The following is a 15269-nucleotide window of genomic DNA, read 5'->3' on the forward strand; positions in this document are numbered from 1 at the left end:
CGCATACTCTGACTCGACAGCACTCCAGGAGCAAATGGAGTTGCCAATCCAGCTGAAACATCTTCTAGCAATGTCCTTTACTCATCTGGGTGTACCTGCGTGGCATGAAACGCAGCCCCCGAAGAAAAAGGGGGTCAGTACGGAATATGTACTGAGCATGTAAAGCATGGAATACAGAAAAACAGGACCATTATCGAAACAAGCAGTACAAAAGTAAGTACATTTTCAGAATACCCAAAATACTTATTTTTCAGAATGCAAATCATCCAGAGTGCCAAAATGCGTACTTTCCAAACACAGACCGTGCGTGCCAACAGCGTATGTCATCATATACATATACACATAACTGATTCATATGTAACATAATAGTGCCGAGGAACGTACGACCCGATCCACATATATAACATATTAGTGCCGAGGAACGTTCGGAAGAAGTACAGAAAATAAGTAGATCATCCAGAGTGCCAAAATGCGTACTTTCCAAACACAGACCGTGCGTGCCAACAGCGTATGTCATCATATACATATACACATAACTGATTCATATGTAACATAATAGTGCCGAGGAACGTACGACCCGATCCACATATATAACATATTAGTGCCGAGGAACGTTCGGCCCGATCCACAAATGTATTTGCTACGGAACGTGCAGCCCGATCCATATACACATATTATATTGCTGTGGCACGCGCGGAAGGTTAGTACAGACATTAAGCATGATATGCAGATTAATAAAAATGACTTACTGGAAACACAAATCATGTATGCCAGGAACGGTATCCGGCCCCTTGTGGGACTCGGGGAACGTGGCGCCACACACATCATACTCCAGAAGGTTTGCTTCGTAATCTCCGTCACACATCATAATATCACATCATAAGATCAGAATATACATATACACATATATGGTTTGGCGAACCATGAACACATCATAACACCGTAACACATCATACTCCGGAATACATATATGGCACCCGGCACTCAAGCAAGGGACTCGGCGAACCATACGCACGATATATACCGGCCCGGGACTCGGTGAAGGAGGCAATGACACATGCACGAGCAGAGTAGTGAGAAACCATATGCATATCAATAAATAAATTCCAAGACTCAATGAACAAATATATTTAACGACATCCGAAGGCTCAGAAACAAGTATCGGGTCAATCGGAATTAGTATCAGAAAGTTACGAGCTTTTGAAGTACAGAACCTTCTAAAAACGTTTCAGAAATCATTTTTGGAAAATCAAAGCCATAATCATGTCAAGTATCTTTCGGATATCGTTATGGATCAGATTAAATAGAACTTTTGGAACCACACGCACATATCAAAATATATCAAAGACTTGATGGAATAATCGAACGTGCTAGCATTTGAAAAATCAAAACTTTAGTCATATCAATTATCTTTCGAATACCATTTGGAAACATATCAACAAACTTCGGACATCATAGATATACATCAAAACCATATGAGACAACTTATGGGAGTCAAAACTATTAGCCATCCTAGTGGCTCTAAGGATAGGAAATTTCTTTGAAATCGCACATATACGTCATTTGCCCGTGTTATAAGGATCATGCCAAAAGAAAGAAAGAAAGGGTAAGCCTTACATACCTGCTCCATGTCCTATTGGCTACGTTTATTCGTCCAAGCTCGTTAGTCTACATTCAAGGAGATTTACAAAATCATCAGACATATTGTCACACACTTGTCTTAATCTTTCAAGTAAACTCACTTATAATCTGCCGAAATTTCGGCAGCATTTCCCCTGTAAATACACCATCCCCGAGAATCTAACTCGGCCAAATCAACAATCCGAGAATTCAACTCGGCCAACTTATTAACAACATTGCCAACAATCATACTAACAACTTCAACAATCAATCCCAAAACATATTCTAACATCAACAACTCTTGTCACACAATTCACGGCATTTCATTTATCCAATTTAATCACATATATTCAAGCTATTAATCCCGAATCTTTCTAACATGATTCAAGAATGCTTCTAACAATTCACATAATATTCCAACAACCCAATCAACATATTACATCACCCAAAACCTTCCGAATGCGACACAACAATCACAATACATTCTCTTCTTCCAAATTCATGAACTATACCAACAATTCACATGCTAACAACATTATTTTCCATAAATACAAAAAGTAATATTATAGTCCTATTAGCTTCTAAAATGACTTTCCAACACTTATAACTTCAACTTGAATCATTAATCCTTCATTTGCATTATAGAATCCACAACAACACAACTAACATACTAAGAAAAATTAATTCATCATCCCTATACAACACAACACACACATACGGCCAAGCTCTACACCACACGGCCACCATTCCAACACACTAAATTCATGGTTTTTCATTCATTTCACATCATGGAATCCACAACGCAACAATCAAACTACAAAATAAAATCATCTCATCTTCTCCACACAACACACCCTATTCGGCCATGACACACATATACATATCTCATGAATTTTACCCATTTCTACACACTACAACATACACAACCATTCCATAACATATAAAAGAATATGAATTCTTACCTTTTTCCTCAATTTCGCACTTGACTATAATTATGAACTTGCAACAAAGAGGGAATTTCTTGCTCCAACAATTGTACCACGTTCAAGAGGACCTTCAAATTAGTAGGAATACTAAAAGAAAATATTTTTGGATTAAATTTGGAGGCTCCAATTTTCCTCTTCTTTGGCCGAATGGCCTTTATTTTATTTTTGCTCTTCTACAAGTTTCTTGAAAGGTCTAAGTATTAAGAATGAAAAAGATGACTAATTGGTCATCTTTTTATGAATACATATTAGGCCTCCATGTGGGCCTTGGTCCACCCCACATGGCCGGCCACTTTGGCCCAAATTAGTCAAGCCCACTTTCTTTTCCTTTTTTTTTTTTTTTTTTATGTTTTGTAATTCATGAAAAAATTATTTTCCGAATTCCAAATTTGCCCTTAGCCTTCCTCTATATTTCCATACTAGTAAACAACTTGTTCATCGAAATAATTTTGGAAAATAGTCTCGCCTTTGACTTTTCGCAATTGTCTCGAATTATCCGAATGTACAAAATACGGGTTATAACACCGGGGCCCTGTTCCGACCATGTTTTGATGTCAGATACTCATAGAGGCTTTGTAGGCGCAGGTTCAGTATGTACAGTATGTCAATGGCCTGGTCGGCCCTCATTTATGTTTTCTTTTGGATTGTTCGGTGTTGATACTCATAGTGCCCTCCTCGGCTCGTACATATAGATATGTTTTGAGTAACACTTCGCTAATCCGACGCTTGCCCACTTACAGTAGATATATCACGAGTGGTGACCATGTTGGCCCATGATAGTTTACATAAAGAATGAGTTCGGTCAAGTTGGCCTATGTATGTTCTGGGTTACGTCCAACAATCATGAGTTACAGAGTGGTTCGCTCAGGCCAGTTCGACACCGGGTGCCAGCCACGCCTCACCTAGGTTGGGGTGTGACAGTGATGAAATTAATTGTTTGGATGTCCACTACTCGAATATAGCTCCCACTATTATTCTCCATGATATAGTTAATATCCCACTGCTCCCCACCATTATGCGTTGTAATACCCACACCTCCATTACCTTCTCATTGATCTCCCACACCTCCATTACCTTCTCATTGATCTCCCACACCCCCATAATCTTCCCCATAATGGTTAATTTCATATTCAAGACACCATCGATATTCCTCAATGTACCCCTTATAAATAGAGGTATTGAGATTCATGTCGTATAGACACTTGGTTACTTGGAAGAAATAAGAAAAGCTCTCATCTCATCTCCTTATTTCGATCGCTTTCATCTTTAGTATTGTTTCTTATTTGCTATGAGTTTACAGCAGTTGTAGAAAAATTAAGAAGTAAAAAATATTTACTAAAAAAGAAACAAAGGCTCAATACTTTTTAACATTATTAATATTTTAGATCTTTGAATTAAACTACTTAAATCTTCATACTAGTAAATTAAGTTTTTTACTGCAATATTCAAGATAATGTTTTGTAAACACATGGCTAACATCTTATTAAATTGGTTTTATTCTTACAATATAAATAACAATAATACTATGTGAAGCTAAATGTTTATTTAAGAACTAGTCGCGCGTTGCGTGTGTACCCCATAGATGAAGATACAAATTTCAAAACCATATTAATATATACTTGGAATAATATTTGGAAAAAAATTGTAAACCATTATATTCCAATTTTAAAAAAATAATTCCATCAAGCATCTTTAATCAAATAAATAAAGATTTGGTTTATGATTATAAGTGAAACACAAATTCAAAATCCGAAATAATATTTTATGATATATAGATAATAAACATTTAAGGGTCAAGACCTGGTTTGAAAGTAATTAATTTACATCCTTTAGCAATCCTACATCCTTTAGCAATCCTACACAGTTAACCAATTATTGTATTCATCATTTTAGCTTTTCATTTTATAGAAGTTGGTCTACTTAATTTGAGAGTCCTTAATTGCATAGAAAAACTTAGGTGATATTTGTCTCCAATACATACAAATCAGCAATTCATCTTTCTCTCTATCATATTTCTTGATCCCTCTAATTTGTATATTACAATATTACATATTTGAATTTACTATAGAACACATTAGTGAGAAAATGAGGCATAACCAAATCAAGCATATTAGCAGCCCATAAACAATTTATGGGAGTAATAACCAATGAAATACATCTCCACTTGATATTCCAAGAAAAAAACGAAGCAACCATAAATATACACCAAGACCAGAAGAACATCTCTAGAACCTTTGTACCTCATTTTAAAACATATAAGATAGTAATTAAATCAACAACCAACTCAATGTAAATTAAAATAATATTTTTATAATGTAAGTGTAATTAAGGCGCACCAATTCTTACCTTCATGTTTTGCTTACTTCTTTAATAGCATTTGGATGAAAGAATATATAGTTTGACTAAAGAAAATGTTGGAAAAGAGTAAGAAAATGAATATGAATAGCAGCAAAAGGAACAATAAAGTTGTTACCTCAATAAGACACTGGTTTTCCTTCCTGATTTTCTAGGATGAAAAAGGGGAAAAACTAAACCTTGTTATAAAATAATAACTATAAAGTAAATATACGGAAGAAATATGTAGAGAGAATATGTAGAGAGATATCAGTTTATATTACTTCTGCTCTTTCAACATTGCATTTGTGCATCCTATTTATAGAGAAACAGGACATGAGATATTTTGAGATATTTTGGGATATTTTGGGATATTTTGGATATCCACTATTTGGAATATTTTTGACACTCCCCCTTGGATATCCATTAATAGATGATGTGTCTCGTTAAAACCTTATTAGAAAAAACCCTGTGGGAAAAAGTCCTAATGAAGGAAAAAGAGTGCGCATATCTAATAATACGCTTTGAGAGTTGCCTCATTAAAAACCTTACCAAGAAAACCCAATGGGACAAAACTTGGTTAAGGGAAAAAGAGTACAACACGTATTTCACTCCCCCTGACGAAGACCAAGATTCAGATGTCGGAGTCTTCGCATTCCAATCTTGAATATCATCTTCTCAAGAGTTGAAGTTGGCAAAGATTTAGTGAACAAATCTGCAGGATTGTCACTTGAACGGATTTGTTGCACATCAATATCACCATTCTTCTGGAGATCATGTGTGAAAAATAACTTTGGTGAAATGTGCTTTGTTCTATCTCCTTTTATGAAACCTCCTTTTAACTGAGCTATGCATGCAGCATTATCTTCATATAATACTGTGGGTATTTTTGTATCACACTTCAAGCCACATCTTTCTCTGATGAAATGTATTACTGATCTCAACCACACACATTCTCTACTTGCTTCATGAATAGCGATTATCTCAGCATGATTTGAAGAAGTAGCAACAATGGACTGCTTGGTCGATCGCCATGATATAGCAGTACCTCCACATGTAAACAGATAGCCCGTTTGAGATCGAGCTTTATGTGGATCAGATAAATAACCTGCATCTGCATAACCAACAAGATCTGTACTACCTTTGTTAGTATAAAACAGACCCATATCGCTAGTTCCCTTCAGATATCGCAATATATGCTTAATCCCGTTCCAATGCCTCCGTGTAGGAGAAGAGCTATATCTTGCTAGCAAATTAACAGAAAATGCTATGTCAGGTCTTATAGCATTAGCAAGATACATAAGTGCACCTATTGCACTAAGATATGGTACTTCAGGACCAAGTAGCTCTTCGTTTTCTTCCTGAGGTCGGAACGGATCTTTGCTCACTTCAAGTGAGCGAACAACCATAGGAGTACTTAAAGGATGCGAATTGTCCATGTAAAACCGATTTAAAACTTTCTCAGTATAGGCAGATTGATGGATAAAGATCCCTTTTGCGAAATGTTCAATTTGCAGACCAAGACAGAGTTTTGTCTTTCCGAGATCTTTCATCTCAAATTCTTTCTTCAAATATTCAATCGCCTTTTGGAGCTCTTCTGGAGTTCCAATGAGGTTTATGTCATCAACATAAACAGCAAGTATAATGAACCCTGATTTTGTTTTCTTAATAAAAACACATGGACAAATGGCATCATTTATATATCCTTCATTTATCAAGTATTCACTTAGGCGATTATACCACATACGCCCTGATTGTTTTAAACCATATAATGATCTTTGTAATCTGATTGAATACATTTCCCGAGACTTTAAACCAAATGCTTCAGGCATTTTATATCCTTCAGGAATTTTCATATAAATTTCATTATCAAGTGAACCATAAAGATAAGCTGTAACCACATCCATAAGATGTATTTCAAGGGTTTCATAGACAGCTAAACCCATGAGGTATCGAAATGTTATTGCATCCATAACTGGTGAATATGTTTCTTCATAGTCGACGCCGGGTCTTTGAGAGAATCCTTGTGCAACAAGGCGTGCTTTGTATCGCACAATTTCATTTCTCTCATTTCTTTTCCGTACAAAGACCCATTTGTGACCAACTGGTTTTACACCATTAGGCGTTTGGACTACAGGTCCAAAAACCTCACGTTTAGCAAGTGAATTCAATTCTGATTGAATTGCTTCTTGCCATTTTGGCCAATCATATCTTCGGCGACATTCTCCGACAGATTGAGGTTCCTGATCCTCACTGCCCTTTATAATATTTAGTGCAACATTATATGCAAAAACACTATTCACCACAATTTTCGAACGATATAGTTCTTCACTCACTGAAGTCTCGGGTTTGCTGATTTCTTCAGAAATATCAGAATTAATCAGATCTTGAATCTCTTCATGAGATCCTTTCATAGTGTCATTCTGATCATTGTTTGTATTTCTTTTTCTTGGATTTTTATCCTTGGAGCCCAATGGCCTACCACGCTTCAGGCGTGGATGAGATTCAGAGGCTATGACACTAGTAGATTGTCCCTTTGGAACATCAATTCGAATAGGCACATTCTCTGCAGGGATATGCGACTTAGTTATTCTTTTCAAATCAGTAAATCCGTCTGGCATTTGATTTGCTATTTTCTGTAAGTGGATGATCTTCTGGATCTCCTGCTCACATATAGGGGTACGTGGATCAAAATGAGATAGTGATGGAACTCTCCACGCAATTTCTCTTTTGATTTCTTTTCTCTCTCCCCCTAATTGTGGAAAATTTGTTTCATCAAATCGACAATCTGCAAATCGGGCAGTGAATAAATCTCCCGTCAATGGCTCAAGATAGCGAATAATGGAGGGTGATTCAAACCCAACATATATTCCTAACCTTCTTTGGGGGCCCATCTTAGTGCGTTGTGGTGGTGCTACAGGCACATATACAGCACAGCCAAAGATTCGGAGATGAGCAATATTTGGTTCATGACCAAACACTAATTGTGACGGGGAGTATTTATTATAATGAGTCGGTCTAAGACGAACAAGAGATGCTGCATGTAAAATAGCATGACCCCAGACGGTTGTAGGCAACCGTGTTTTCATAAGTAATGGTCTTGCTATCAATTGCACACGCTTAATAAATGACTCAGCAAGGCCATTTTGGGTATGAACATGTGCTACAGGATGTTCAACCTTTATCCCAACTGATAAACAATAATCATCAAAAGCTTGGGATGTAAATTCTCCAGCATTATCAAGACGTATAGCCTTTATAGGATAATCTGGGAAGTGTGCCCTTAAGCGTATTATTTGTGCCAATAATTTCGCAAACGCCAGGTTGCGAGACGATATGAGGCACACATGAGACCATCTCGAAGACGCATCTATTAGAACCATAAAATATCTGAATGACCCACAAGATGGGTGAATAGGTCCACATATATCCCCATGTATACGATCTAGAAAAGCAGGGGATTCAATGTCAACTTTCATTGGTGATGGCCTGGTTATCAATTTGCCCTGATGACAAGCGACACATGAAAACTCACTACTTTCAAGAATCTTCAGGTTCTTAAGTGGATGCCCTTTTGAATTTTCAATAATTCGTCTCATCATTATTGATCCAGGATGACCCATTCGGTCATGCCAAAGCACAAAAGTTCCTGAATCGTTAAACTTCTGGTTTACGATTGAGTGTGCTTCCATTGTACTAATTTCTGCATAGTACAGGCCAGAAGACAAAGTTGGTAATTTCTCCAAAACACATTTCTGGTCGGAGACATTCTTTGTAATGATAAGATATTCATCATTTGTTTCATTTAATGTCTCAACGTGATACCCATTACGGCGGATATCTTTGAAACTCAACAAGTTTCTTGGGGATCTAGAAGAGAATAGTGCATCTTCTATAACAAGTTTCGTCCCCTTAGGTAGAAATATAGTAGCTCTTCCGGAGCCTTCAATTAATTTCGAATTGCCAGAAATTGTATTAATATTTCCCCTTTTTCTACGCAAGTGAGAAAAGTATTTTTCATCTTTGAATATAGCATGCGTTGTTCCACTATCAATCACACAAATATCTTCATGATTTGTCATTGATCCAAATAATATTTGAGGATTTTCCATATATTCTTCAAAACGAAAAAATAGGCAAAGTAAACATCGAAGTAGATATTTTGATTAGACAAAGTATTACACACACTTTATTACTTATATATGGAAACATAACCACATTAGCTAATACAAATGACATGTATGAAATATCTAAGTTAATACAGATCCATCACCGATCAGATGATCTATTTTTCCTTCAGGGATTTCAAAGAAATCTGCCACATCTAAATGCATAGGCTCAACATTATCTTCAGAAATAAAATTTGCTTCGGCATCATTTTCTGCCCTTTTGAGGGAGGCTTGATATAGATCAACAAGGTGCTTTGGCGTACGACAGGTACGTGCCCAGTGCCCTTTTCCTCCACATCGAAAGCAATTATTTTCTGAATTTTTCTTTTGCACAACATCATGCTTTTCATCCTTCCTTTTACACTGCTGGTGGTGAAGGGTATTATATGGTGCATAACGAGAATCATTATTAAAATTCCTTCCTCGACCACGACCATGACCACGACTGGGGCCACGACCTCTTCCACGCCTAGAATGGCGAAAATTTGCCTCATTCACTTCAGGGAATGGGGCAGTACCAGTGGGTCGGCTTTCATGATTTTTCATCAGTAATTCATTATGTTGTTCAGCCACTAAAAGATGTGAGATTAGTTCAGCATATTTCTTGAACTTCATCTCTCGGTATTGCTGCTGCAGGAGCATACTCGAGGCAGGAAAAGTGGAGAATGTTTTCTCCAGCATATCATCATCAGTAATATTTTCACCACATAATTTCAATTGAGAAATAATTTTAAACATTGCAGAATTATATGCCTTAACAGATTTAAAGTCTTGGAACCTTAAATGGAGCCCATCAAAACGTGCTTGTGGAAGTATGACCATCTTCAGGTGATCATATCTATCTTTCAGATCATTCCACAGCGTAAGAGGATCTTTAACCGTGAGATATTCCATTTTCAAATTCTCATCAAGATGACGGCGGAGGAATATCATTGCCTTAGCACGATTTTGGTTTGATGCCTCATTTTTATCTTTGATGGTGTCTTCCAGACCCATCGCATTAAGGTGAATCTCGGCATCAAGAATCCAAGACATATATCTATTACCGGATATATCTAAGGCTACAAATTCACATTTAGTAAGATTTGCCATTAGTAAAGGAAAACGAAGAAATCAATACCTTCGAGGTTTTGAAGTATTTGCTCGAGATAACAGAGTCTCGTGCTGATAACGTGTTATAAAATAATAACTATAAAGTAAATATACGGAAGAAATATGTAGAGAGAATATGTAGAGAGATATCAGTTTATATTACTTCTGCTCTTTCAACATTGCATTTGTGCATCCTATTTATAGAGAAACAGGACATGAGATATTTTGAGATATTTTGGGATATTTTGGGATATTTTGGATATCCACTATTTGGGATATTTTTGACAAACCTATTATTTTCATATTGCAGCTCCACTTTATATAGTGCAATAAAAGGGGTATATAACTATTATTATTGGAGAAAGGCCAAAAGACGAAACAAATAAAGCTAAAATGTAAATTGATTACCATGGGCAGATGAAACATCCTACTCATTCAGCCTTCAATGACTGTTGGAGGTATTCAGTTTAGAATTTAAAAAGACATCAAAATATCATAGTATATCAGATACACAATTGCATGCATCGTATTCATTATTTCATGAGTAGTGGAGCATTAAAATAGAACTAATGAGCTTCTTATTCATTCACCCTTTATGTAATTTTAATGCTTTTGTTCAATTGGATATTTAATTAGGATCTCATTCAATGCGTAAATTTATTTATGGTCCTAAACGTATAATTCAGGATTCATGCAATTATAATATTATTACATTTTTTTATGTTTTATTACATTTTAATTTACTACAAAGGAAAAATGGTAATCTAATTTTGAAGGTAGGAGCTTCCCACTTTTAGTATAATGATACTCCCTCTGTTTCAATTTATATGAATTCATTTGACTGGACACGACATTTAAGAAAGAGGGAAGATTTTTGAAACTTGTGGTTCAAAATAAGCCTTGAAAATTTATGTGGCTGTAAATCATTCATAAAGTGAATTTATTTTCAAATTAAAAAAAAAATTATTCATTTTAATACGGACTAAAAACAAAATAAGTTCAAACAAATTGAAACAGAGGGAGTATTACGTTATAAACAACAAGTATGAAGAAAAAGGCTCTTACCAAATGACTGTAGGCCTTTTGATGAGCCGCCCTTGCAAATAGAGGGACTCGGCTCTGCTCCAGTATAGAGATTGTCCAGTTTGTCAAGTGGACCTTTAATCTGCTGACATCTGGACACTTACAGATCTAAGGGTCATTAATTGTTCAACCAAAAAAGCCTCTTAAACCATGGTTAAACGCAGATAAAAGAAAATCCTAAAATCCCGCTTCAAAATTTTCGGAGCTGGTTGCAAGATATCCGACAAAATTGCTGTAGGAATTTCCTTCTTGTTGGGAAAAAGATTTTCTTACCATGGAAATTATATGCTCAAGAGAGGGACGATGTAACACTCAGCAAACAGAGAAAATTAAATCATTTGCAAGGCACAACAACAAAAGATCCGAAAGAAAAAGAAAATCAGTTGATGAACAATTCTTTTTCTTGAGAAGAAGTGACGACACAAATACAGGTTATTCATTGCTCTTACACTCCTCTTCTTGTTGCAATTGTCAATGTGAAAGCCTTTTACTTTTTGTTGGTACAATTGTCAATGTGAAAAGTGTCAACAATGTATTTGATAAAATGTCTCAACCAGAACCTTTTGAGAATATTACTTAGTAAATATGAATAACAAAAATGTGGGAATTTTTGCACACATCATAAATTGAATAAAGTTCAAAACTATATCACACAAATAGTCCTTGTAGACTTACACCTTGAAGTTGCTGAAAAATCACCACTGTACTATGCCTTATGAAATTAAGCTTGCTTTGGAAGTGACATGTTGCTGCTACTATGTATTTTGGTTGTTTACATCACTGTGTATGCTTTTTTTGATAATGAACTCGTAAAATTTTAAGATTACTGATTATTTATCTTATTTATATTCTTTGTATTTTAGATTTATGGAGATTGGATCTAGTCAGTCTCAAAGTGGATGTAATGTGCTCATAAAACTTGGGATGGAATTTGATTCAGATGAGCATGCATATGAATATTACAATAAATACGCTGGTGTAATTGGTTTTAGCGTAAGGAGAGAATATGCTAACAAAAATAAAGTCCGAGGGTACGTGACTTCAAGAAAATTGGTATGTTATAAAGAAGGTTATAGAGATAAACACAAACGAGATACGATGGTTCAAAAACATAGAAATGAAACTAGGACGGGGTGCTTAGCTCATTTTAGTGTTAGTCGTCAATCAAATGGAATGTTTCGCATCACTTCATTTGAAGAGAAACATAATCATCCTCTTGTTCCTTCTTCTTTGGCTCATATGTTACCCTCACAAAGAAAGATAAAAGTTGCTCAAGCATATGAAATTGACTTATTAGATGATTCAGGAATATGCCCTAAAGCTTCATTTGATTATGCTGCTCGTCAAGTTGGAGGACAATCTTTTCTAGGTTACACAAGGAGAGATCAAAAGAATTATCTTCGGGATAAAAGAAAAGATAGTTTGAAACATGGGGTGGCTCGTAGTTTGGTTGATTATTTTGAGAAACAAATACTAGAAGATCCTGCTTTTCGGTATTCTTTAGATCTAGATGACGATGGTTTGATAACTAATGTATTATGGGCTGATGGAAAGATGATAAGAGATTTTAAGATTTATGGAGATGTTGTGTCCTTTGATACAACATATAGAACAAATAAAGAGTATCGACCCTTGGCGTTGTTTGTTGGTTTAAATAACCATAGGGAAATGGTTATATTTGGTGCAGCCCTTCTATACGAAGAGTCAACTGAATCATTTGTATGGCTTTTAAATGCATTCTTTAAGATTATGTCTGCGGATAAACCACAAACATTTTTCACTGATCAAGATCCCGCTATATCTGCTGCTATATCATTTGTAATGCCCAAAACATATCATCGCCTTTGTGTATGGCACTTGGAAAAGAATGCATTTAAACATCTTAATCATATCTTTAGAGCTAATGAATCATTTCCAAGAGATTTTAGCAAATTGCTTTATGATTATGAGTATGAGGAGGATTTTTTAAGTGCATGGCAGGAAATGCTTGAGAAATATGACCTTGAGGATAATAGTTGGTTGAAAAACACATTTGTTGTAAGAGAGAAATGGTCCATGACATACGGAAGACATACATTCTCAGCAGGTATGCGAAGTACACAATTAAGTGAGAGTTTTAATGGATCTTTAAGGGGATATTTAAAATCTGATTTGGATATTGTTCAATTTTTTAAGCATTTTCAAAGATCAGTTGATGATAAGCGTGCCAATGAGAATAAGTCAAATTTTGACATGACTCAAAGAATACCTATTTTAAAGGTTAAACTTCCTTTATTGATTCATGCTAGGGAAGTATACACCCCAACTATATTTGATATGTTCCAAAATGAATGGGAAAGATCACTACTGGTTTCCATAAAGGACTCTTATAGTGAAGGAGAATTATGTACCTATAATGTTAGCACTCTTGGAAGTGTTAAGGAGCATGCTGTAACTGTTAAGCAATCAGTAACTCAAGTTTCTTGCAGCTGCAAATTGTTTGAATTTTTGGGTATACTATGTAGACATGCTTTAAAGATTCTGGATTTACTAAATGTGAAGGATATGATTCCGGTACATTATATATTAAAGCGGTGGACAAAAGATGCTTCTAACATGAACGAGGTAGATATCGATCTAGTAGAAAAAGATAGTGATCCAAAAGTTGAAGTTACTGCAAGGTACAGACATTTATGCCATACTTTTGTTCAAATTTCAAGTGAAGCTTCAGAATCCACAGAAGGGTATGAATTGGCCGCAAAAGGTGCGAATGAGATAATTGCCAAGTTAAAGGATATCAAGAAGAGAAATGAATCGCCTGAAAAGTTGGCTCCAAGCAAGAGTATTCAGAACGAACCGAGTGAAATAATATTTATTGACAACACAAATGTCACAAAGGTGACCGGGTTAAAAAGAAAGGAACCAACTCGTCGCTCTAATACTCGGCCAAAGAGTTTTACGGAAAAGTCCAAGAAGAAAGGTAGGACTTCGTTGCCAAAATCTCTTCAATGCCAAACTAAGCAGCAGTTAGATCACCTTCCCTGTCTTCAAGTCCCATGTACACCTTTATCAGATACATCAAATGATATGGTACCTCACGACATCTAATGTTTTTCCTTATTTATTATTATAACTTAAAAACTCATGCAATCGTTTAAATAATAGGGTGTGACAGAAGGAAGTTTTCCTCCATTGTGCCCTCCACAGTTGTCTCAAGGGTCATCTAATGGAAGTTTGACTCAACTCTTAAGAGTTAGTGAACAATTTTTTAATACTTCACATACGTATATATTTTTCTAATAAGTACTATTATTTATCAGAAACTGTCTTTTTATATCTATTGCAGGATGTTTCATTTCATGATTTAAACAAGTATTCTCAACATTGATTATGGCAAATTCGTGAACGCAGAGGTTACATGGTGATCGTGTCCGGCATAGTAGCTTGTTTCCGTTCATAGGTTTTTTACTAGTGTGCAATTGACATTCGCCAATGTGAATTGAGCCTTTTTTTTTTTTTTCATGTCAAGGTTGTAACCCACCTGTGGATGTTGGAATTTGTTTGTCCCTTATAGAAGTATGTTTTGAGTTTCCTCTTCTCAATTCCAATTTCCCTTATATCGAAGAACTGAACAATCTTCAACTTTGGAACTACAATAAAGTAATGTTTTTTATGCTTATTTGGTTGTGCAACTGCATTGAATCATTTGTTGCATGATATTTACCCTGTTTTTTGGTAGCAAGAGAAAAGGCAATTGCCAATGTAATCAAGACAAATATATTTGGAAAGAGAAAGGTGCTTCGTGTGCTTGGATTTCATCAGCAAGACTAGTTTGGGATTTTTATTTCATGGGAATTCTGACTGCAAATACAGTTGAAATGAAACAAGGTGATAGAATTCTAGATTTTTGTTTTCATGCTTCAGTAACACCTTTCAAGATGTTTAACCAAGGAAGATTATGTTAAGACATTTTTTTTTTATATGTTACACTGTTAACAATACCGTC

At 35.6% G+C, this 15269-nt stretch overlaps 1 protein-coding gene across 1 annotated transcript; it reads left to right on the forward strand.

The window, feature by feature from the left end:
* Window positions 1–11558: 11558 nt before the first annotated feature.
* On the forward strand, window positions 11559–15146 carry LOC132644401 (protein FAR1-RELATED SEQUENCE 5-like). Its single transcript, XM_060360999.1, has 4 exons — window positions 11559–11830; window positions 12148–14353; window positions 14429–14515; window positions 14610–15146. Exons 1-4 carry the CDS (start codon window positions 11559–11561, stop codon window positions 14649–14651), a joined length of 2607 nt encoding a protein of 868 aa, XP_060216982.1. The 3' UTR covers window positions 14652–15146.
* The last annotated feature ends 123 nt before the right edge of the window (window positions 15147–15269 follow it).

This window comes from Lycium barbarum, chromosome 6, assembly GCF_019175385.1.
Source record: "Lycium barbarum isolate Lr01 chromosome 6, ASM1917538v2, whole genome shotgun sequence".
NCBI lineage: Eukaryota > Viridiplantae > Streptophyta > Magnoliopsida > Solanales > Solanaceae > Lycium > Lycium barbarum.